This window comes from Stenella coeruleoalba (genome assembly GCF_951394435.1).
Source record: "Stenella coeruleoalba genome assembly, chromosome: 4".
NCBI lineage: Eukaryota > Metazoa > Chordata > Mammalia > Artiodactyla > Delphinidae > Stenella > Stenella coeruleoalba.
The window spans coordinates 116,018,786-116,045,425 of record NC_137149.1 but is presented as its reverse complement, the minus strand read 5'-3'; the positions used below and the strand labels follow the sequence as shown (position 1 = coordinate 116,045,425).

Below are 26,640 nucleotides of genomic sequence, written 5' to 3'. Positions count from 1 at the left end.
TTCCAAGCATTGGTCATACCCACATTTAAAGTATAAACCACCCTCAAGAGACTCCCACTTCACAACAACTTATATGGGTCTGGTTTACACTGTCTTCAAGATCCAAAGTCAAAGCAATTATCCTAAGATACAAGGAGAGGGTATTCCAGTTTATGACCTGCAAGGTCATTTTACTTTTCCCATATATTGAAAAATTGTCAAAACGGACACTCTGCAGGGTCACAGACCCTGAATGGGACTGTCTGAATTGTGAAGCAGCTATGGTGAGCTGTGAACAAAGGATTGTGAAGTCTTCTTTGAAGCATGAGATGCCCTTTCACCAACTTTGTTTATATTTATACTGTCAAGAATGAAGTTCAGGTATCCTGGTAATGTTGATCAGGGTTAGCTGGAAACTTCTCTTTTAGTACAAAGATAATTCTGGTCTTGCAGTTTTCTTCTGCTCAAACTCATTATATAAAACTTTGTGCTAAAATCTTCATTTAAAAAAGAAATACATCTTCTTTCCATTATGCCCATTCCTTTATGTTTTGATGGAGGTTATGGTGTTAATTTTTGGTATGCGTGGTATCTGGATATCTGATGCTTTTGTATCTTATATGAAATCCTTTCTTGCTGATTGTGTCATCAGTGTGAAAATGAATTAAAACTGTATCACCAATTGAATAGGTCTCTTCTGGTGGCTGAAGACAAAAACAAACAAAACAAATAAACAAACAACAAGAATGAATTATTTTTTCTTCAATGTAATTCATGTTTGGGAATTTTTTTGGTATATAATTTAAACTTCCCAACAACATTGAAAAGTGGATAAGAGTGACTTTATTTTACAGATGAGAAAACTTGAGTTTCAGAGAACAGATGACATGCTCAAGATCACAAGCCTGATCAGTGATATAGCTGAGCTTTGAACATAATTAAGTTTACTTCCAAGTTCTGAAACTTGGTGTTTTTTCCCAAAATTTTAAGCCAATTTCCTTTGATTTACAAGTAATTAAAGTGAGGTTCACAAAGGATAAAGGGACATTAAATCTAGTTCAGAAGGTGCTCTGAGGCAGAGCCACTTCCAGAATCCAAATCGTCCATTCCTTCTTGCTTTAATAATCTAAGTACCAAGAATAATTTTTGTTTCATTTCAGTAGCTATTTGGACAGGAGTTCAATGTTATTTAAGAAATGGTCACTGGTAGACATTTGAAAAATGGGACTAATATCTTCAGAACAAAGTATGTATTCAGATGAACATTTGATATTAATGCAGTGAATCGTGGGGGAAAAGCATTGAGAAAACCTTAAGCTTTCCTGTTTCTTATTTCTCATGTTGACAACCTCTGACCTATGTTTTGTACTCCATCCTGTGCCCACTGCAATGGAGCAACATTCAATAGTACCAGCTAAACCCCCACACCAATGGTAGATACTGTCACTTATCAAATATATTGTTGAGAGAGGAATGCCAATGATGTGCATATTCTTTTTGCTTTATGCTTTAATTTATGAAGCTTACAAAATTGTCAAAGGTGTGTATTTAGGCATATTTCTTTTAGATAATTAAACATTTAAATATTTATTGCACAATAAAAACATGAATTGAAAAAGGATGTGGACAGTAACAAGAAATTATAGCTATTGAATTCATCTGTCTTGTTCAATATTATTGAGCAAATTCATTAGAGATGGAGAAGTAAGGGAAGAAGAGGCATGTTATAACTTGTCAAGCCATTTTGTAAAAGCACTGCTGATTTGCATGTGTTACACATATCAATCACCAATTTATAGGCATTTTTATCATGTCTATGGTATCCTGCTCGTACTGTATTTACCCCTGATCCACAGAATCGACCAAGCCCCACCGCTGTTGAATCGAGACCGTCAAAGAGCTCAAGATAGTCATAGCCACAGTCGGCTTCTTCTTCCACTTCAAAAATCTGGAAAGATAACTCAAGTCGAGAGCCCCGTTCTGACACTAACAGCCATTCACAGTCAACTTGTCCTGGATAGTTGTTATCACCAAACTGAGCATGTGAGTACAGATCTCTGGGTTTTGATTCCACTTTCAGTCTGCCACCACATTCTGCCCAGGAAAGAAAAATAAAATAAGTGAACTCAATGAGGTTTAACAATTCAAATTTCTCTTTTAATATAGTCTAACCACTCTCCAACTTCTGTATTCATTTCCACCATCAGTTATATTCCCTATATTTGAAGATTCAGATGGCATAGTGGGTACTGCTATAGGCCCTAAAGAGACTGTTGGGTTGGAATTTCAGCTCCATACCTACTAGCTCAGTGACTTTGTATAAGTGACATCACTTCTCTTATCCATAGGGTAAAGTGGTCAAGAGTAAAGTGCAGATGATAATAATAGTACCAATCTTAGTGGGTTCTGAGGATTTGATTAACACATGAAAATCACTTAAAACAGTACCTGCCATATAGTAACTCTCAATGCATTTTTTTATTGTTATATCTCATGTTGTTTTCAGTCTTAAATAACTGTTTTCATGGAAAAAAGGTCAGTGTCTTAATTTGAGTTTAATCTTAATAATTTAAGAACCCAGAATCCAAAGGAATAAGAAATAACTTAAAGATCAGCAAAATATATAAAACTCCTGTATGTGTATATGTGTCATATAGAACTCTCTGCATAGAATATACAGACCAGTATTACTTTACTTAGGTAGAAATATTTATCTAACTTGGTTGGGAAAAGCATACACACATCATTAATTGTAGTTATTTTTGTAGTTCCAGCACCTTGTCAGTTATATTTTGTGATTTTAATAAATAAAGGAATTTAAAATGCTCTTTTTATGGCTTTTTCAGAGAGATATTAATAAATATAGGCTTTACCAGTTACTACTTTTGTAATTAGAGGTAAATATACCAAAGAAATATATAAGCCTGCATAAGGTTTACAGTTAGTGTAATTTAGAGAATACAAATTTTCAAAATTTTCTCAGGAACTCTTTGTAGTCTGAGCCCCCAGATTTTACAATGACTAGAGAATAAATTGTAGAGGAAGTCTACAATGTCTCCTCCAACCAAGTACATATACAAACATATGGCTGGGGGTAGGGAAAAAAAAGAAAGGGATATGAAAAGTGTCAGGAGAAAGTAGAGTTTCTTTCTGCCCTTATTTGCCAATGACTGAGAGGTTCCTGGGAAACAGTAATTTCAGTACTAAAACCAGGAAAGTCCCAAGAAAACTGATATGAGTTGGGAGGGAACAAAAACAAAAATCCAATGTGGAAAGATTTGGACAGCTAAGCCTCTGGTTATCAAAACACAATTGTAACCCTGGTGTGGTCATCTGTGACCAGATTGTCCTTGGCAGGACCCAGTGAAAGTGAATTAGGACAGCTAAAATTCTTAGATTTTTCAGATTTGTATATAATTTACCTACATTGTGGTTTGGTGATTTTAAGTAACAAAATATTTCTGAATTCCCAGGATGGAACCCCATCTAGATGTGTCTGAATACAAGTAGGCTCAACCAAAACTATGGGCATTTTCACAGACAACTGCACATTCAGAGACCTTTGTGCGACTAACTTATGAAAGAACTTCCAACTAGGGTTTCAATCATGAGAATGGCTTCCCCATCATGTTAAATGATGTCCCTTTGTCTTCCAGATGGTAGGTGGGGTGTCTTGCACAATCTATTGATGTAGGTGCCACAATTACAAATGTAAACATGTAAAGAAACACATGTGCTTAGAACCACTCTGGAAAGCTGTAAAACTGATCAGTCTTGGGAATCATCTCTTAAGTGTCACAGACTGGAAGGCAAGCATCCTTCCTTTCCCACCACGGTGCTTCTCTTATTCCAGTAATTCCAAGAATTATTGTCCTCTCCGTGTGACAGAACTCCACAGCTAACTGGCCTGGGTACAAATCTGAGCTCTATGCTTCATCAGCTGTGGGATTTTGTTCCCCACTTCATTCCTAAATTGGGGATCATACATATACTCAAATGATAGGGTCTAGATGAAGAGTGATGGGCTAATATATGTAAAATCATTGAAGGATACCTTGCACATAGGAAAAGCCATATAAGTATACACAATCATCATTTTGTTATTATTTTCTAGTCAGAATATCTAAATGCCACCATCTATACTCCTAGAGATCCACTCAGGCATGAAAAGAAAAGCCAGAAAAATTGAAAAACAATTTAAAGCACTATTAACCTGTTTTCAGAAAGGAAGGATTATATTTTTGAAGGCCAGTAAAATATTTTGTGAAAGTATTTCTGAATTCAATATATAAATGTATAAACCAGTGTAATCTCATTTACAGATATTTTAAAAATTTGACTTATTCTCAAAGTTTGATATAATTCAGTGATTTGTTTTGTTTACAACTGTCAGCACTTGTATTACTTTTATTCCACAACCCAGGAAGGGGTGGACTATGGGAGAGGCACTGGCTTCTGTGTGCCTACTTCAGAGAAACAAAGTAGCAAAACAAATCAGGATCCAGAGGAGACAATTCTCTGTCAACCCCAGATCAGAACAGAAATCAAGAAGGAAATGAAGTATTTAAACAAAAAGAGATTTCACAAAGCCTTTGTGAATCTGAAATGTGAGGCATCATTATTTGATTTTATTGAAAACTTCTAGAAAATGACAATACTCAAAACAAATGACTTAAACTACAATTAAGAGTGACTTAAAATGTTTCAGAAAGGGTGGCCCTCATTTTAATTTGGAAAGACTTCTGTTCATTTCCTGGTAAAGTGTTAAATCCCTGTGAGGGCCTATAATTTGAGCAATAAATGCTTTTAGTAGGCACTATAATTTAATTAAGTTCTATCAAAATAATTTCTAAGGAGCCTAATAATATATTATTTGATTTTTAAATTAGGATGATGCTTTCTGCTGCAGAATAAAGTCCTACCTGACATGCCATGTTTTAAAATACTTTCTCTCCACACTCCCCCTCTTTTTCTGTATTATAGCCTTATCCTCTGAGAGAATATATAGGTTATTTTTTTTTACTGAGTTTTTTTCTTCAATAGTTTATCTAAGGCTGGCCTAACACCATTTGTTACCTGATTAAAATAAATTTGGACTTTTATATTTTGGACCTACCTTTAGAGGAAAAAGGGACTTTTTCCAACAAAGTCCATTTCCCATTGATTTGGATAGTATTACTTGTAAAAAAAATAGCTATAAAGCAATATTAATATTTCTCTTCACTTAATTTCAAAATTTGTAGTATTATAAGCCTTCCTTGTGGATAAAATTAAAATTGTATATAGAAATATAAATGTACTCAAGCAAATTAAAATGTATACTTCAGGGCCCCTTAATAAAAGTTACATGTATTCTAGAAAACATTAAATAATGAATAAATGCTTTATACATTTAGCAGAAATTGACAGATGTGGTACTGGGCTTGGCTGTCTTGGTGGTAAAAACTGACTGAAAATCATAAGTTTAACTTATCAGACTATAGCTGTCAAAAGGCAGGAATTCCTTCTGTTTTCTCATAAGTTACCACAAAATTCCTAATTTTTTGCTATGAATTACTAATACTTTACAGTGTCTATTCAAAGCAGGTACCAAATAAATATTTCATGAAAGACTGTGGAATAAACTTGTTAAAGAGAAAGCTTTCAAAAGAAATAAATAGTAAGCAGTACATAAGAATATTCCATCATGTATGGCTACTTGAAAGTAACAGTGTAAATAAAATCTACCCAGAAAATTCAAAGACAGCTGGTTAAGTGAGAGCAAAAGTTTACATGTAAAATAGACAAGCAAACAAACAAACAGTTAATGCTAAAAATTTTGACTAGCACAACTGAGCAGGAGTTGGGAGGCTAGGACTCTAATTCTAACTATTATTTTTTGTGCTACTTCAGTTTCATTTGAGTCTTAGTCTCAAAATCCTCATTTCTGAGATGACAGGACCGAATCATGTTTTGCCTACAAATTATGATTGAGGCTGATCACGTGGGTATTTGACTGGATTTGAACTGAACAGGGAGAAAAAATGAGCCTATTCAGTTGGATAGTTAGGACAGAAGATTTGATTAAGACAAATAAGGAAGCATTCAGTCTCTATTGTTTCAATTAACAGTGATCCAGTTTTGTATTGGTTTCCTTCCTAATCCAAAATGTTTATGTTAAGAAAAAATATACCATAGTAGAAAGTGCATGAGCATTGGAAACAGAATTAGGATAAAATCCAGGCTTTGATATAATTTTAGAAGTCTTTGCAAATTAATTAATCCTTCAGATTTTAAATTTCTTTATCTGAAGATAAAGATAATAATTCATACATCATATAGCTCTTTTGAGAACTCAATGTATATAATTTATATTAAGTATATGTATGTGCCTGAAATATCAAGTGCATGCTATATATACAATTGGATTTCAATATATGATCTCTATGATAAGATAATTAGATCCTAACAGTGGATTCTAAATGGTAATACAAACACTGAAATGGGTCCAAAGCAGAGGCTATGAAAATTAAGGAGTCATGGAGTTATATAGCTGCAAGAAAACTTGAGATTTAAGGTAAAGGTAAAGAGGAAAAGAGAAACTATAAAAGTAGGTTTTTATGAAACTACAACAGAGGAATTTATAGGTAAGTAATTTAAAAATAGTGTATCAGCTCTTTCAAGAGTTTTGATAACATACTTTTACACTCCATTCTTAGAACCTGTGACAGCCACGATTATTTAAAAAATTGTGCCATTAACTGTGCTTCAGAAAAATATTGATCAAGTCATAGGACTCCAATTTTTCCATTCCTTCAATGTGTGACAAGTTATCAGGAAAATATTTAAAGAACAAACATCAAGTGTATAAAAAAATCCTTCATTAGTATGAAAATTTTAATCCATGAAAGATTTTTCTCAAAGCAGAATATTTATATTAATCATGAGAAATAATTATTTATGAGTCCAGTCATTACTAGCATGAATCAGGCAATATCCACTTTCTCACAAATAGACTTCAATATAAATCTAATGCTCATAACAGAATATACTAGAGTGGAAAATAATATTGGACAATGGAATAAAGTTATGTTTTCTAAACTAAAAGGAAAGGAGAAAACAATTATCAGGAAACCATGACAAAAATTACTGCACTAAAATTGTTTCATTGATGAATTTGTAGCCGATTATACTGCATTTTACGCCAAGATAGATTTGTGTCTCAATAGTTTTGGCATTAGAACTGCCACTAGGTGTCACTATAAGCTAAATGATTTCAGTAAATATGATTGATTTTTTTTTTTTTAACTGAATAAAAAAAGGATATTTACTGGACATTTATGGAATATATTATAAATTTGATCCAAATTATAAAAAAGTTATTTGAAATTTTTGCTTAAAATTTTCCATATTTTTCTAAATTGTATTTTATTTCTTAAAGACTTCCATTACAGCTGGAATCTGTAAGAGTCAAATTAGGGATTAGGATTAGGGAAAAGACTGTGTTGCCTACCAAATAAAAGGGAAAAAAATAAAACTCTGTAAAACAGAGAGTTAAATTCCAAATTTGGTTTACAAAAATATATTAATGTGAAAGTTAGCTAAACAAGTAGGATTTTAGCAAAAACAAAATTTTTGAATTCCAAGCTATAGATTTCTGTTAAATATAACATATAAATCAAACTGCTAAAGTTAACATGGAATACACTACATAAATATTTAGAGATAGCTCTTCTTGATCATACCACACTGAACATGAATCAGATCAAACTATTGTGTTTCTTTTAATTAGTTCAACAGCTACAAAGATATTAGTTAGGATGTTATGTGGTTCTCAAATATTTCACACAGTGCTTCAGTGAGACTTCTGATTCATTTATAATCCTGTTATAGATCCCCTGCACACACTAGAAGAGAAACTTGGATCTTACTCAGAAAAGAGAAGCATCCCCTAATTTACTGACCTGTAGAATGTGTGGCTTGAAAGCCTTTTCTTTGAACAGATGCATCAGAAACAAACCGAACAAACATTTTATTTCCAGTAGCCACAAGGGGCTCTGGTATCTTGTTCCCACACAGTCGTCCAAGAATTGGTGATTTTTCCGTTTCTCCATCAAATACTTCCAAATGATCATAAGCACATTCTTGATGCTGCTCAATCTCAAACTCACTAAAGATCTATTAAAAAAGAAAGAAAGAAAGGGGAAAAAAATAAAAAAGCCACATATCACTCAAAATGGGTTCTTTTCTTTGGAGTAGAAATACAGAACAATAATATGTCCAGGCCATGCAAAGGATTCAATCCATCTAGCACATTATTGAAAGGGGTGTGAAATCAATAGAATATGAAGTCTCTAGGAAGACTTTATAATGAGGAAAACAATGTAATAACTTCACGTGAAATTCTATTGCACTATTTGACTATTGCAACTAATTCTACTATTGCAATTAAGTCTACTCCAGAATTTAGACAGATTATAATAACAAATGATATTTTATTCTGAATTTATTCTTAATGCATCAGAAAATTTTAAACAATTATATTTAAAAAATGAGTCCTTCTGGTGTTAATGATCATAAACTACTGAACATCATCATACCATTGAGCACTTAAACTAAAAAGAAAACTCCATAAAATAATTAAACAAGTAATTATTTTCATAGAAATTAAATATAGTAAATCTTAATAGAACACATAACACAAAGGGATTTTTCTTATACATTTCTTTATTTAGATCTTACAACCCATATTATTAGAAAACACTAATATGACTTTAAGCTAGATTATTTTTAGTTAACTGTTCAGAGAGATGGTACATTTATTTTAATATTTGGAGTCTTGCAAAGTTTAGTATGTTTTTTTGTGTGTAGCAAATTCTTAAAATAAAAGTTTATTAAATATTTAACACATTAAATATAACGATGGAAAGTTTAATTGAGACTGACTGAAAATAATACTTGTCCAAACTATTAATAATCCCAGGGATTCTAGGTTATTTGCCATTGCCAATTAAGGCTTTTTCCATTCCTCATAAAAACCATCATACATTCAAGAAATAAACCATCACTCCTACTTAAGCCTATAGAGCAAAGCTAAAAAATATATAAAATAAATTGGAGGAAATATAAAATATGCTTGAAAATGTATTAATTTTGCTACAATCCCTACAGCATAAAATATTTGTACATAAACTTTCTACATACATGTTTTCTTTAATGCAGTTTTGTGAAGTGATTATAATTCTCAATTTAAAGCAACCATTTTGTATTTTTGAAAGAAAAAAGTGACTAAGACAGGTTCTCCCTCACTGTTGATCACATTTATCTATTCCAACCACACTACCATCTGCTCTCACTTCTGACTTTAGAGGAGTAAGGGAAGAAATGAAGGAAGCAATTTATATTAATTAGGGAGTAGGAGAAAAGATTGAAGAGACAAAAGAAAAGGAAAAGGGCTGATCTCTCATGTCCCATTCCACTGTGCCCTACTTAAAAATATAAATTAAAATGTTATAACCGGAGGTGAGGGGGAAGATGGCGGAAGAGTAAGACGCGGAGATCACCTTCCTCCCCACAGATACATCAGAAATACATCTACATGTGGAACAACTCCTACAGAACACCCACTGAACGCTGGCAGAAGACCTCAGACGTCCCAAAAGGCAAGAAACTCCCCACGTACCTGGATAGGGCAAAAGAAAAAAATATAAGCAGAGACAAAAGAATAGGGACGGGACCTGCACCAGTGGGAGGGAGCTGTGAAGGAGGAAATGTTTCCACACACTAGGAAGTCCCTTTGCTGGCGGAGACTGCGGGTGGTGGAGCGGGGGGAACTTCGGAGCCATGGAGGAGAGTGCAGCAACAGGGGTGCGGAGAGTAAAGCGGAGAGATTCCCTCACAGAGGATCGGTGCTGAACAGCACTCACCAGCCCGAGAGGCTTGTCTGTTCACCCGGCGGTGCGGGCGGGGCTGGGAGCTGAGGCTCGGGCTTCGGTCAGATCGCAGGGAGAGGACTGGCGGCGTGAACACAGCCTGAAGGGGGCTAGTGCACCACAGCTAGCCGGGAGGGAGTCCGGAAAAAACTCTGGACCTGCCTAAGAGGCAAGAGACTTTTTCTTCCCTCTTTGTTTCCTGGTGCGTGAGGAGAGGGGTTTAAGAGTGCAGCTAAAAGGAGCTCCAGAGACGGGCGTGAGCCGCGGCTATCAGCGTGGACCCCAGAGATGGGCATAAGACGCTCAGACCGCTGCAGCTGCCACCAAGAAGCCTGTCTGCGAGCACAGGTCACTCTCCACACCTCCCCTCATGGGAGCCTGTGCAGCCCGCCACTGCCAGGGTCCCGCGATCCAGGGACAACTTCCCCGGGAGAACGCATGGTGCGCCTCAGGCTGCTGCAACGTCATGCCGGCCTCTGCTGCTTCAGGCTCTCCCCACATCCGTACCCCTCCCTCTCCCCGGCCTGAGTGAGCCAGAGCCCCCGAATCAGCTGCTACTTTAACCCTGTCCTGTCTGAGCGAACAACAGATGCCCTCAGGCGACCTACACGCAGAGGCGGGGCCGAATCCAAAGCTGAACCCCAGGAGCTGTGCAAACAAAGAAGAGAAAGGGAAATTTCTCCCAGCAGCCTCAGGAGAGGCGGATTAAATATCCAAAATCAACTTGATGTACCCTGCATCGGTGGAGTACCTGAACAGACAATAAATCATCCAAAATTGAGGAGGTGGACTTTGAGAGCAAGATATATTATTTTTTCCCCTTTTCCTCTTTTAGTGAGTGTGTATGTGTATGCTTCTGTGTGAGATTTTGTCTGTATAGCTTGGCTTTCACCATTTGTCCTAGGATTCTGTCTGTTTGTTTTATATTTTACTTAAAAAAATTTTTTTCTTAATAATTATTTTTTATTTTAATAAATTTATTTTAATTTAATTTAATTTTATTCTCTTTCTTCCTTCCTTTCTTTCTTTCTACTTTTTCCCCCTTTTATTCTGAGCCGTGTGGATGAAAGGCTTTTGGTGCTCCAGCCAGGCATCAGGACTGTGCCACTGAGGTGGGAAAGCCAACTTCAGGACACTGGTCAACAAGAGACCTCCCAGCTCCATGTAATATCAAATGGCAAAAATCTCCCAGAGATCTCCATCTCAACACCAAGACCCAGCTTCACTCAATGACCAGCAAGCTACAGTGCTGGACACCCTATGCCAAACAACTAGCAAGACAGGAACACAATGCCACCCATTAGCAGACAGGCTGCCTAAAATCATAATAAGTTCACAGACACCCCAAAACACACCACCAGATGTGGACCTGCCCACCAGAAAGACAAGATCCAGTCTCATCCACCAGAACACAGGCACTAGTCCCCTCCACCTGGAAGCCTACACAACCCACGGAACCAATCTTAGCTACTGGGGACAGACACCAAAAACAACGGGAACTACGAACCTGCAGCCTGCAAAAAGGAGACCCCAAACACAGTAAGATAAGCAAAATGAGAAGACAGAAAAACACACAGCAGATGAAGGAGCAAGATAAAAACACACCAAACCTAACAAATGAAGAGGAAATAGGCAGTCTACATGAAAAAGAATTCAGAATAATGATACTAAAGATGATTCAAAATCTTGGAAATAGAATAGAGAAAATGCAAGAAACATTTAACAAGGACCTAGAAGAACTAAAGAGGAAACAAGCAACAATGAACAACACAATAAATGAAATTAAAACTACTCTAGAAGGGATCAATAACAGAATAACTGAGGCAGAAGAACGGATAGGTGACCTGGAAGATAAAATACTGCAAATAACTACTGCAGAGAAGAATAAAGAAAGAAGAATGAAAAGAACTGAGGACAGTCTCAGAGACCTCTGGGACAACATTAAATGCACCAATATTCGAATAATAGGGGTCCCAGAAGAAAAAGAGAAAAAGAAAGGGACTGAGCAAATCTTTGAAGAGATTAGAGTTAAAAACCTCACTAATATAGGAAAGGAAATAGTTAATCAAGTCCAGGAAGCACAGAGAGTCCCATACAGGATAAATAAAGGAGAAACATGCCAAGACACATATTAATCAAACTTCAAAAATTAAATACAAAGAACAAATATCAAAAACAGCAAGGGAAAAACAACAAATAACACACAAGGGAATCCCCATAAGGTTAACAGCTGAACTTTCAGGAGAAACTCTGCAAAGCAGAAGGGAGTACCAGGACATATTTAAAGTGATGAAGCAGAAAAAACTGCAACCAAGATTACTCTACCCAGCAAGGATCTCATTCAGATTTGATGGAGAAATTAAAACCTTTACAGACAAGCAAAAGCTGAGAGAGTTCAGAACCACCGTACCAGCTTTACAACAAATGCTAAAGGAACTTCTCTAGGCAAGAAACACAAGAGAAGGAAAAGACCTACAATAACAAACCCAGAACAATTAAGAAAATGGGAATAGGAACAAACATATTGATAATTACCTTAAATGTAAATGGATTAAATGCTCCCACAAAAAGACATGGACTGGCATAATGGATACAAAAACAAGACCACATATATGCTGTCTACAAGACACCCACTTCAGACCTAGGGAAACATACAGACTGAAAGTGAGGGGATGGAAAAAGATATTCCGTGCAAATGGAAATCAGAAGAAAGCTGGAGTCGCAATTCTCATATCAGACAAAATGACTTCAAAATAAAGACATTTACAAGAGACAAAGAAGGACACTACATAATGATCAAGCGATAGATCCAAGAAGAAGATATAACAATTGTAAATATTTATGCACCCAATATAGGTGCACCTCAATACATAAGGCAAATACCAACAGCCATAATTGGGGAAATCAACAGTAACACATTCATAGTATGGGACATTTACACCCCATTGGTTAACAACGGACAGGACATCCAAAATGAAAATAAAAAAGGAAACACAATCTTTAAATGATACATTAAACAAGATGGACTTAATTGATATTTATAGGACATTTCATCTAAAAACAAGAGAATACACATTTTTCTCAACTGCCCATGGAACATTCTCCAGGATAGATCATATCTTGGGTCACAAATCAAGCCTTGGTAAATTTAAGAAAATTGAAATTTTATCAAGTACCTTTTCCGAACATAATGCTATGAGGCTAGATATCAATTACAGGAAAAGATCTGTAAAAATTACAAACACATGGAGGCTAAAAAATACACTACTTAATAATGAAGTGATCACTGAAGAAATCAAGGAGGAAATCAAAAAATACCTAGAAACAAATGACAATGGAGACACGACGACCCAAAACCTATGGGATGCAGCAAAATCAGTCCTAGGAGGGAAGTTTATAGCAATACAATCCTACCTGAAGAACAGGAAACATCTCAAATAAACAACTTAACCATGCACCTAAAGCAATTAGAGAAAGAGAAACAAAAAACCCCCAAAGTTAGCAGAAGGAAAGAAATCATAAAGATCAGATCAGATATAAATGAAAAAGAAATGAAGGAAATGATAACAAAGATCAGTAAAAATAAAAGCTGGTCTTTTGAGAAGATAAACACAATTGATAAACCATTAGCCAGACTCATCAAGAAAAAAAGGGAGAAGACTCAAATCAATAGAATTAGAAATGAAAAAGGAGAAGTAACAAGTGACACTGCAGAAATACAAAAGATCATGAGAGATTACTACAAGCAACTCTATGCCAAAAAAATGGACAACCTAGAAAAAATGGACAAACTCTTAGAAATGCACAACCTGCCAAGACTGAATCAGGAAGAAATAGAAAATATGAACAGACCAATCACAAGCACTGAAATTGAAACTGTGATTAAACATCTTCCAACAAACAAAAGCCCAGGACCAGATGGCTTCACAGGCAAATTCTATCAAACATTTAGAGAAGAGCTAACACTTACCTTCTCAAACTCCTCCAAGGTATAGCAGAGGGAGAAACACTCCCAAACTCATTCTATGAGGCCAACATCACCCTGCTACCAAAACCAGAGAAAGATGTCACAAAGAAAGAAAACTAGAGGTTAATATCACTGATGAAAATAGATGCAAAAATCCTCAACAAAATACTGGAAAACAGAATCCAAAAGCACATTAAAAGGATCATACACCATGATCAAGTGGGGTTTATTCCAGGAATGCAAGGATTCTTCAATATACGCAAATCAATCAATGTGATACACCATATTAACAAATTGAAGGAGAAAAACTGTATGATCCTCTCAATAGATGCAGAGAAAGCTTCTGATAAAATTCTACACCCACTTATGGTAAAAAACCTGCAGAAAGTAGGCACAGAGGGAATTTTCCTCAACATAATCAAGTCCATATATTACAAATCCACAGCCAACATCGTCCTCAATGGTGAAAAACTGAAACTATTTCCACTAAGATCAGGAACAATACAAGGTTGTCCACTCTCACCACTCTTATTCAACATAGATTTGGAAGTTTTAGCCACAGCAATCAGAGAAGAAAAGGAAATAAAAGGAATCCAAATCAGAAAAGAAGAAATAAAGCTGTCACTGTTTGCAGATGACTTGAGCGTATACATAAAGTATCCTAAAGGTGCTACCATAAAACTACTACAGCTTATCAATTAATTTGGTAAAGTTGCAGGATACAAAATTAATGCACAGAAATCTCTGGCATTCCTGTATAATAATGATGAAAAATCTGAAAGTGAAATTAAGAAAACACTCCCATTTACCATTGCAAGAAAAAGAATAAAATATCTTGGAATAAACCTACCTAAGGAGACAAAAGACCTGTATGCAGAAAATTATAAGACACTGATGAAAGAAATTAAAGTCCTAGTAAGAAATTCTAATGCATTTAAGGAGTTTCATTCAAAAGGAATAAAATTGAACTTTCATTTTAAGCACTGGAAAGAATAACTGTGTGTTTCTGGAACATCCAAACAAGCCTAATCTACCTTCCTGGCCACCAGCCAAGCTTCCATATGCAGCTCCCTCATATGAACATCTGTAGAGGTACTTTTACTGAAAATACAGGCACTGGCTAAAGGATAAGGCCATTCAAAGTCACATTTACAAGGGACAAGATACATTCACAAGGGACAACATAATAAAATGATAATGCTTAATGCGGAAATAAAATCTAGCTAAGATTTAAACTAAGAGAATTAAAGAGACTGATACAATGTGAGCAGTTGTGAGATGAAATTCAGAGCTTCCGAGTTCTAGCCATCCTTCACCTTTTCCTCCCTTCAGTGAGAACTATCATTTGGTTTCCCACAAGATGTTGGAAGGATTGGAGGCCACTGGGAAAAAAAGGCACAGTGGAATATATAAACCCCAGCCTTCTGATTCAAAAGACCTTTCTTTCCCATGAATACTCTATAACAGTGATCAAATATACTTATAATGGATTTATGGTGGAGAATTATATAACACTTGTGGGTGTTTTGTTTTCCAAATATCCCATATATGAAGCTGTGAATTACAGCTATATAACTTAGCAAAGCTTTAGGATATGATAAATAAAATAAAAATGACATAACTGTATTAGCCTATTGTTGTGTGCTCTTATGCCTAGAACTTTATTTCTGTTTCATTTGTTTTATTTTGTTTTTAATGAAGAGTAATTCAGAATATGAAAAAAGTACCAGAAATTTAATGATCAGTTGAGCCTCTCAGAACCAAGACAGGGTGAAGCCAGGAATGATAGAACTTTATCCTTTTATTCATTCAGAACTTTATCCCTCTTCTAGTAGGAAGACTTTTTCCAAGTATCTTTCAACCAAGGTTTCTTTTACTTTAAAACTCTTACCATGCATTTAGCATCTCATGATTAAACACACACACACACACACACACACAAACAGATACACACTCTAAAAACAAGGCAAATATATTAGTTTCCTATTGCTGCTCTAGCAAATTAACACATACTCAGTGACTCAATACAACACACTTTTCTGGGGACTAGGACAAGGTCATCTTTGGGGAATGGGGAGCATTATTCTGCCTACCATAGAAAGTAAGGCCAAATATTTTCACCCTCTGATTCTCAGGAGAAATGAGGACAAACATTTATAACTGAATGATTTCAAACTCTTTCATCCATAACTTTATTAGCTCAGTCAAGAAACTAAGTCCCATAGAGGAAATCTGGCTTGAAGCCTGCTTTTTTGTAATTAAACTTTTACTGGAACACAACCATGTCCATTCATTTGTGCATTGACTGGCCTCACCCAGCAACAGACAGGCTGCCTAAAGACCTCCTGAGCCCACACCCCATTAGACACAGCCCTGCCCAGTAGATGGCCAGGACCCAGCTCTACCCACCAGTGAGAAGGCACCAGCTTCAGAATCCCCTGGGCCCTAGTGCTGTCCCCCCAGGAAGCCTGGCATAGCCTCTGGATCAGCCTCACCCACCAGGGAGCAGAAAACAGATGTAAGAAAACCACAATCCCATAACCTGTGGACCTAACCTTCCCACAGCAGGCCAGACCCTGCCCTGGGACAAGGTGGGCACTGACCCTGCCCAGTAGCAGGCCAACACGAACTCCAGAACACTCCAGACCCAGTACCCACCTGTGTTTCAGGAACTGCCCCCACCCCTCCCACTAGTGATCTTATATCAGCTCTGGGACTCCTGGGCCCTGTAACCAGACTCCAGAACCTGATTCTGCCTTCCAGTAGTCCAGCACTAACACCAGGACTTGGTTTCACCCACCAGTGTGTGGGCAACAGCCCCGGAGTCTTATGTACCCTAACTCTTCCCATTAGTGAGCCAGCACTAGTCTTGGGGCCCCCCGGGGTTCTGCAGCTAGCTGCCTTGTGACCAGGCCCCACCAACCAGCAGCTGACAGCCTCCACACAAGGCAGGTCCAAGCAACCAACCAGACCAGGGGCCAACCAAGCCTAATAGTCCACCCACATAGTCAGCCTGCCACAACTGAAGGACCCATGCAGGCCTAATAGGGAGAACTTCTAGAGCATATACCTTGGGTGACAAGAAGGGAGCACACTGCTGGGACACATAGGGCATCTGCAAAAGTCCCCTTCTCCAAGATGAGGAAACATAACCAACCTACTAGGTACATAAAAATAAAAACAGCAACTTAGGCAAAATGAAGTGACAGAGGAACATGTTCCATGAAGGAACAAAATGAAAATGCCAGAAGAACTAAATGAAGTGGATCTAGGCAATCTACATGAGAAAGGGTTCAAGGTAGTGATTGTAAAGATAATCAAAGAACTTGGGAGGAGAATGATGCAAAAAACAAGGTTAGAAGGTTTAAACAAGGAGTTAGAACAACCAAACAGAGATGAAAAATATTATAACTGAAATGAAAAATACACTAGAAGGAATAAAGTGTAGACTAATTGATAGAGAAACAGATCAGCAAGCTGGGAGACAGAGTAGTGGAAATCACTGCGGATGAACAGAGAAAAGAAAAAAGAATGAAAAGAAATGAGGACAGTTTAAGAGACCCCTGGAACAACATCAAGTGTACTAATATTTGCATTACACTCTCAGAAGGAGAAGAAAATGGTTCTGATAATGAATTTTAAGACAAAATAGCTGAAAACTTCCCTAACATGGGAAATGAAACAGTCATCCAAGTCCAGGAAGTGCAGAGTCACATATAAGATTAATCCAAAGAGGAACACACCAAACACTCCAACACATTGTAATTAAAATGACAAAAAGGGGGTCTTGAGAAGATGGCGGAAGAGTAAGATGTGGATATCACCTTACTCCCCACAAGATACATCAGAAATATACACGTGGAACTGCTCCTATAGAACACCTACTGAACGCTGGCAGAAGACCTCAGACCTCCCGAAAGGCAAGAAACTCCCCACATACCTGGGTAGGGCAAAAGAAAAAAGAAAAAACAGAGACAAAAGAATAGGGATGGGACCTGCACCAGTGGGAGGGAGCTGTGAAGGAGGAAAGGTTTCCACACACTAGGAAGCCCCTTTGCAGGTGGAGACTGTGGGTGGTGGAGGGGGGAGCTTCGGAACGGCAGAGGAGAGTGAAGCCACAGGGAGGGCAAAGCAGAGAGATTCCCACGCGGAGGATCGGTGCCAACCAGCACTCGCCAGCCCGAGAGACTTGTCTGCTCACCCGCCGGGGCGGGCGGGGGGTGGGAGCTGAGGCTCGGGCTTCGGTCGGAGTGCAGGGAGAGGACAGAGGTTGGTGGTGTGAACACAGCCTGAAGGGGGCTAGTGCACCACAGCTAGCCGGAAGGGAGTCCAGGCAACACTTGGGACCTGCCTAAGAGGCAAGAGACTTTTTCTTGCCTCTTTGCTTCCTGGTGCATGAGGAGAGGGGATTAAGAGCACTGCTTAAAAGAGCTCCAGAGATGGGAGCCAGCAGGGGCTACCAGCGCGGATCCCAGAGACAGGTATGAGATGCTAAGGCTGCTGCTGCAGCCACCATGAAGCCTGTGTGTGGGCTCAGGTCACTATCCACACCACCCCTCCCAGGAGTCTGTGCAGTCTGCCACTGCCAGGGTGCCATGATCCAGGGACAACTTCCCCAGGAGAACGCACAGCAAACATCAGGCTGGTGCAACATCACACCAGCCTCTGCCACCACAGGCTTGCCCCACATCTGTAACCCTCCCTCCCCTCGGCCTGAGTGAGCCAGAGCCCCTGAATCAGCTGCTCTTTTAACCCCATCCTGTCTGAGTGAAGAACAGATGCCCTCAGGAGACCTACACAAAGACGCGGGTCCAAATCCAAAGCTGAGCCCCAGGAGCTGTGCGAACAAAGAAGAGAAAGGGAAATCTCTCCCAGCAGCCTCAGAAGCAGTGGATTAAAGCTCCAAAATCAACTTGATGTATGCTGCATCTGTGCAATAACTGAATAGACAACAAAACATCCCAAATTGAGGATGTGGACTTTGGGAGCAAGATATATTATTCTTTCCCCTTTTCCTCTTTTTGTGAGTGTGTATGTGTATGCTTCTGTATGAGATTTTGTCTGTATAGCTTTGCTTTCACCATTTGTCCTACGATTCTGTCCATCCGTTCTTTTTTTTTTACATTAAAATTGTTTTTCATAACTATTTTTTATTTTAATAACTTCATTTTATTTTATCTTACTTTATTTTATTTTATTTTATCCTCGTTTCTTTCTTTCTTTCCAATTTTTCTCCCTTTTATTCTGAGCCATGTGGATGAAAGGCTCTTGGGGCTGCAGCCAGTAGTCAGTACTGTGCCTCTGACATGGGAGAGCCAACTTCAGGACACTCATCCAAAAGAGACCTCCCAGCCCCACGTAATATCAAATGACAAAAATCTCACAGAGATCTCCATCTCAACACCAAGACCCAGCTTCATGCAACAACCAGCAAGCTACAGTGCTGGACACCATACACCAAACAACTAGCAAGAGAGGAACACAGCACCATCCATTAGCACAGAGGCTGCCTAAAATCATAAAGCCACAGACTCCCCAAAACACACCACCAGACGTGGACCTGCCCACTAGAAAGACAAGATCCAGCCTCATCCACCAGAACACAGGCACAAGTCACCTCCATCAGGAGGCCTACACAACCCACTGAATCAACCCTAGCTACGGTGGACAGACACCAAAAACAATGGAAACTATGAACCAGTAGCCTGCAAAAAGGGGACGCCAAACACTGTAAGATAAGTAAATGAGAAGACAGAAAAACACACAGCAGATGAAGGAGCAAGATAAAAACGCACCAAACCTAACAAATGAAGAGGAAATAGGCAGTCTACCTGAAAAAGAATTCAGAATAATGATACTAAAGATGATCCAAAATCTTGGAAATAGAATAGAGAAAATGCAAGAAACATTTAACAAGGACCTAGAAGAACTAAAGAGGAAACAAGCAACAATGAACAACACAATAAATGAAATTAAAACTACTCTAGAAGGGATCAATAGCAGAATAACTGAGGCAGAACGGATACGTGAGCTGGAAGATAAAATAGCAGAAATAGCTACTGAAGAGCAGAATAAAGAAAGAAGAATGAAAGGAACTGAGGACAGTCTCAGAGACATCTGTGACAGCATTAAACATACCAATATTTGAATTATAGAGGTCCCAGAAGAAGAAGAGAAAAAGAAAGGGACTGAGCAAATCTTTGAAGAGATTAGAGTTGAAAACTTCCCTAATATGGGAAAGGAAATAGTAAATCAAGTCCAGGAAGCATAGAGAGTCCCGTACAAGATAAATCCAAGAAGAAACATGCCAAGACACATATTAATCAAACTATCAAAAATTAAATACAAAGAAAACATATTAAAAGCAGCAAGGGAAAAACCACAAATAACACACAAGGGAATTCCCATAAGGTTAACAGCTGATCTTTCAGCAGAAACTCTGCAAGCCAGAAGGGAATGGCAGGACATATTTAAAGTGATAAAGGAGAAAAACCTACAACCAAGATTACACTAGCCAAGAAGGATCTCATTCAGATTTGATGGAGAAATTAAAACTTTTACAGACAAGGAAAAGCTGAGAGACTTCAGAACCACAAAACCAGCTTTACAACAAATGCTAAAGGAACTTCTCTAGGCAAGAAACACAAGAGAAGGAAAAGACCTACAATAACAATGCCAAAAAAATTAAGAAAATGGGAATAGGAACATACATATCAATTATTACCTTAAATGTAAATGGATTAAATGCTCCCACCAAAAGACACAGACTGGCTGAATGGACACAAAAACAAGACCCATATATATGCTGTCTACAAGAGACCCACTTCAACCTAGGGACACATACAGACTGAAAGTGAGGGGATGGAAAAAGATATTCCATGCAAATGGAAATCAAAAGAGAGCTAGAGTAGCAATTCTCATATCACAGAAAATAGATTTTAAAATAAAGACTGTTACAAGAGACAAAGAAAGACACTACATAATGATCAAGGGATTGATCCAAGAAGAAGATATAACAATTGTAAATATTTATGCACCCAACATATGAACACATCAATACATAAGGCATATACACACAGCCATAGAAGGGAAAATCGACAGTAACACTTTCATAGTATGGGATTTTAACACCCCACTTTCACCAATGGACAGGACATCCAAAATGAAAATAAATGAGGAAACACAAGCTTAAATGGTACATTAAACACGATGGACTTAATTGATATTTATAGGATATTCCATCCAAAAACAACAGTATACACATTTTTCTAAAGTGCTCAAGGAACATTCTCCAGGATAGATCATATCTTGGGTCACAAATCAAGCCTTGATAAATTTAAGCAGTTGAAGTCGTATCAAGTATCTTTTCTGACCACAACGCTATTAGACTAGATATGAAAGACAGGAAAAGAGCTGTAAAATATACAAACACATGGAGGCTAAACAATAAACTACTTAATAATGAAGTGATCACTTAAGAAATCAAAAAATACCTAGACACAAATAACAATGAAAATACAATGACCTAAAACCTATGAGATGCAGTGCAAGCAGTTCTACGAGGGAGGTTTATAGCAATACAATCCTACCTTAAGAAACAGGAAACATCTTGAATAAACAACCTAACCTTGCACCTAAAGCAATTAGAGAAAGAAGAACAAAAAAATCCCCCAAAGTTAGCAGAAGTAAAGAAATCATAAAGATAAGATCAGAAATAAATGAAAAAGAAATGAAGGAAATGATAACAAAGATCAATAAAACTAAAAGCTGGTCCTTTGAGAAGATAAACAAAATTGATTAACCATTAGCCAGACTTACAAAGAAAAAAAGGGAAAAGACTCAAATCAATATAATTAGAAATGAGAAAGGAGAAGTAACAACTGACAATGCAGAAATACGAAGGATCATGAGAGATTACTACAAGCAACTCTATGCCAATAAAATGGACAACCTGGAAGAAATGGACAAATTCTTAGAAATGCACAACCTGCCGAGACTGAACCAGGAAGAAATAGAAAATATGACAGACCAATCACAAGCACTGAAATTGAAACTGTGATTAAAAATCTTCCAAGAAACAAAAGCCCAGGACCAGATGGCTTCACAGGCAAATTCTATCAAACATTTAGAGAAGAGCTAACACCCTTCCAAAATATAGCAGAGGAAGGAACACTCCCAATCTCATTTTACGAGGCCACCATCACCCTGATACCAAAATCAGACAAAGATGTCACAAAGAAAGAAAACTACAGGCCAATATCACTGATGAAGATAGATGCAAAAATCCTCAACAAAATACTAGCAAACAGAATCCAACAGCACATTAAAAGCATCATATACCATGATCAAGTGGGATTTATTCCAGGAATGCAAGGATTCTTCAATATACGCAAATCAATCAACGTGATACACCATATTAACAAATTGAAGGAGAAAAACCATATGATCATCTCAATAGATGCAGAGAAAGCTTTTGACAAAATTCAACACCCATTTATGATAAAAAACCTGCAGAAAGTAGGCATAGAGCGAACTTTCCTCAACATGATAAAGGCCATATATGACAAACTCACAGCGAACATCATCCTCAATGGTGAAAAACTGAAAGCACTTCCACTAAGATCAGGAACAAGACAAGATTGCCCACTCTCACCACTATTATTCAACATAGTTTTGGAAGTTTTAGCCACAGTAATCAGAGAAGAAAAGGAAATAATGGAATCCAAATCAGAAAAGAAGAAATGAAGCTGTCACTGTTTGTAGATGACATGATACTATACATAGAGAATCCTAAAGATGCTACCAGAAAACTATTAGAGCTAACCAATGAATTTGGTAAAGTAGCAGGATACAAAATTAATGCACAGAAATCTCTCGCATTCCTATATACTAATGATGAAAAATCTGAAAGTGAAATTAAGAAAACACTCCCATTTAACATTGCAACAGAAAGAATAAAACAGCTAGGAATAAACCTACCTAAGGAGACAAAAGACCTGTATGCAGAAAATTATAAGTCACTGATGAAAGAAATTAAAGATGATACAATAGATGGAGAGATATACCATGTTCTTGGATTGGAAGAATCAACCTTGTGAAAATGACTCTACTACCCAAAGCAATCTACAGATTCAATGCAATCCCTATGAAACTACCACTGGCATTTTTCACCGAACTAGAACAAAAAATTTCACAATTTGTATGGAAACACAAAAGACCCCAAATAGTCAGAGCAATTTTGAGACTCAAAAAAGGAGCTGGAGGAATCAGGCTCCCTGATTTCAGACTATACTACAAAGCTACAGTAATCAAGACAATATGGTACTGGCACAAATACAGAAATATATATCAATGGAACAGGATAGGAATCCCAGAGATAAACTCACACACAAAAATGGTCACCTTATCTTTGATAAAGGAGGCAGGAATGTACAGTGGAGAAAAGACAGCTTCTTCAATAAGTGGTGCTGTGAAAACTGGACAGGTACCTGTAAAAGTATGAAATTAGAACAACACTCCCTAACACCATACACAAAAATAAACTCAAAATGGATTAAAGACTTATATGTAAGGCCAGACACTGTCAAATTCTTAGAGGAAAACATAGGCAGAACACTCTATGACAAAAATCACAGCCAGATCCTTTTTGACCTACCTCCTAGAGAAATGGAAATAAAACCAAAAATAAACAAATGGGACCTAATGAAATTTCAAAGCTTTTGCACAGCAAAGGAAACCATAAACAAGACCAAAAGACAACCCTCAGAATGGGCAGAAATATTTGCACATGAAGCAAATGACAAAGAATTAATCTCCAAAATTTACAAGCAGCTCATGCATCTCAATAACAAAAAGCCAAAAACCGAATCCAAAAACGGGCACAATACCTAAATAGTCGTTTCTCCAAAGAAGATATACAGATTGCCAACAAACACATGAAAGAATGCTCAACCTTATTAATCATTATAGAAATGCAAATCAAAACTGCAATGATATATCATCTCACACCGGTCAGAATGGCCATCATCAGCAAACATACAAACAATAAATGCTGGAGAGGGTGTGGAGAAAAGGGAACACTCTTGCTTTGTTGGTGTGAATGTACATTGATATAGCCACTATGGAGAACAGTATGGACGTTCCTTAAGAAACTAAAAGTAGAACTGCCATACGACCCAACAATCTCACTACTGGGCATATACCCTGAGAAAACCATAATTTAAAAAGTGTCATGTACCGGGGCTTCCCTGGTGGCGCAGTGGTTGAGAGTCCACCTGCCGATGCAGGGGACACGGGTTCGTGCCCCGGCCCAGGAAGATCCCACATGCTGCGGAGCGGCTGGGCCCCTGAGTCATGGCCACTGAGCCTGCGCATCCGGAGCCTGTGTTTGGCAACGGGAGAGGCCACAGCAGTGAGAGGCCCAGGTACAGCAACAACAACAACAAAAAAAAAGAGTCATGTACCACAATGTTCATTTCAGCTCTATTTACAATAACCAGGACATGGAAGCAACCTAAATGTCCATCAACAGATGAATGGATATAGAAAATGTGGCACATATACACAATGGAATATTACTCAGCCATAAAAAGAAATGAAATTGCATTATTTGTAGTGAAGTGGATGGACCTAGAGTCTGTCATACAGAGTGAAGAAAGTCAGAAAGAGAAAGACAAATACTGTATGCTAACACATTTGTATGGAATGTAAGAAAAAAAAAAGGTCATGAAGAAACTAGGGGTAAAATGGGAATGAAGACACAGACCTACTAGAGAATGGACTTGAGGATATGGGGAGGGGGAAGGGTAACCTTGGATAAAGTGAGAGAGTGGCATGGACATATATATACTACCAAAGGTAAAATAGATAGCCAGTGGGAAGCAGCCACATAGCACAGGGAGATCAGCTTGGTGGTTTGTGACCACCTAGAGGGGTGGGATAGGGAGGGTGGGAGGGAGGGAGGCACAAGAGGGAAGAGATATGGGAACATATGTATATGTATAACTGATTTACTTTGTTATAAAGCAGAAACTAACACACCAGTGTGAAGAAATTATACTCCAGTAAAGATGTTAAAAAAAATGACAAAAAGATAAAGAGAGAATATTAAAAGTAGAAAGGGAAAAACAACAAATAACATACAAGGGAACTCCCATAAGACTATCAGCTGATTTTTTCAGCAGAAACTCTGCAGGCCAGGAGGGAGTGGCACAGTATATTTAAAGTGATGAAAGAGAAAAATTTCCACCCAAGAATTCTCTACCCAGCAAGGTTCTTGTTCAGATTTGATGGAGAAATCAATAACTTTACAGACAAGCAAAAGCTAAAAGAATTCAGCACCACCAAACCAGCTTCACAACAAATGTTGAAGGAATCTGTCTAGGCAAAAAAGAAAAGGCCACAATTAGAAACAAGAAAATTACAAAATGAAAAAGTTCACCAGTAAAGGCAAACATGCAGCAAAGCTAGGAAATCATACACATACAAGCTAGTAAGGAGGTTAAAAGACAAAACTAGTAAAATCACCTGTATTCAGAGCAAGCAGTTAAGGGATACACAAAAGAATTAGACATAAAATATGATACCCAAAACAGTAATCATTATGGGAGGAGAGTACAAATGCAGGGATTTTAAAATGCATTTGAAATTAAGAGATCAGCAAATTAAAACAATCACATATATACATAGACTGCTATAAAAAAAAACCTGTGGTAACTGCAAACCAAAAATCTATAATAGATATGCACACATAAAAAGGAAAAGGACTTTAAAAACATAATATTAAACACAGTCATCAAATGACAAAAGAAGGGAAAAAGGAAGGAAAAAAGACCTACAAAAACAACCCCAAAACCATTAACAAAGTGGCAACAAAACATGCATATCAATAATTACCTTAAATGTAAATAGACTAATTGCTCCAGCCAAAAGACACAGAGTCGCTGAATGGATACCAAAACAGGACCCATATATTTGCTGCCTACAGGAGAATAACTTCCGATCTAAAGACACACATAGACTTAGAATTCCCTGGTGGTCCAGTGGCTAGGACTCTGTGCTTCCACTGAAGGGGGTGTGGGTCAGAGAATTAAGATCCTGAGAGCCATGTGGCATGGCCAAAAAAAAAAAATAGGCACACAGAAAGTGAGGGGATGGAAAAAAGTATTCCATGCAAATGGAAATCAAAAGAAAGCCGGAGTAGCAATACTTATAGTAGACAAAATAGACTTTAAGATAAAGACTGTTACAAGAGACAAAGACACTACATAATGATGAAGGGATCAATCCAAGAAGAAGATATAACAATTGTGAATATACAGGCACCCAGCATAGGAGCACCTAAATATTGAATATAGAAAGCAAATATGAACAGACATAAAGGGAGAAATTGACAGTAACCCAATAATAGAAGGGGACTTTAACACCTCACTTACATCAATGGACAGATCATCCAGACAGAAAATGAATCTGGAAACGCTGGCCTTAAATGACCCATTAGAGCAGCTGAACTTAATAGATATGTAGAGAACACTCCATTTGAAAGCCACAGAACACATTCTTTTCAAGTGCACATGGAACATTCTCCAGGATAGGTCACATGCTAGCCTACAAAACAAGTCTCAGTAAATTTAAGAAAACTGAAATCATATCAAGCATGTTTTCAGATCACAACACTTTGAGACTAGAAACCAATTATAAGAAAAAAACTACAAAAAATACAAACACATGGAAGCTAAACAATATGCTACTAAACAATCAGTGGATCACTAAGGATTGAATTTC

The 26,640-nt window shown here is 37.5% G+C and overlaps 1 protein-coding gene across 1 annotated transcript in view; it reads right to left on the bottom strand.

Moving 5' to 3' along the window:
• Positions 1-548: 548 nt before the first annotated feature.
• Positions 549-26,640, bottom strand: part of TLL1 (tolloid like 1) — a gene marked incomplete at its 3' end in the record, with an annotated part of 255,621 nt that continues 229,529 nt past the window's right edge. Inside the window, exons 19-21 of the mRNA XM_079919481.1 lie at positions 7,923-8,136; positions 1,823-2,073; positions 549-683 (exon numbers count right to left, since the gene is read on the bottom strand). Coding sequence (XP_079775607.1) covers positions 549-683; positions 1,823-2,073; positions 7,923-8,136 — 600 coding nt within the window. The remainder of the gene's footprint in view (positions 684-1,822; positions 2,074-7,922; positions 8,137-26,640) is intronic.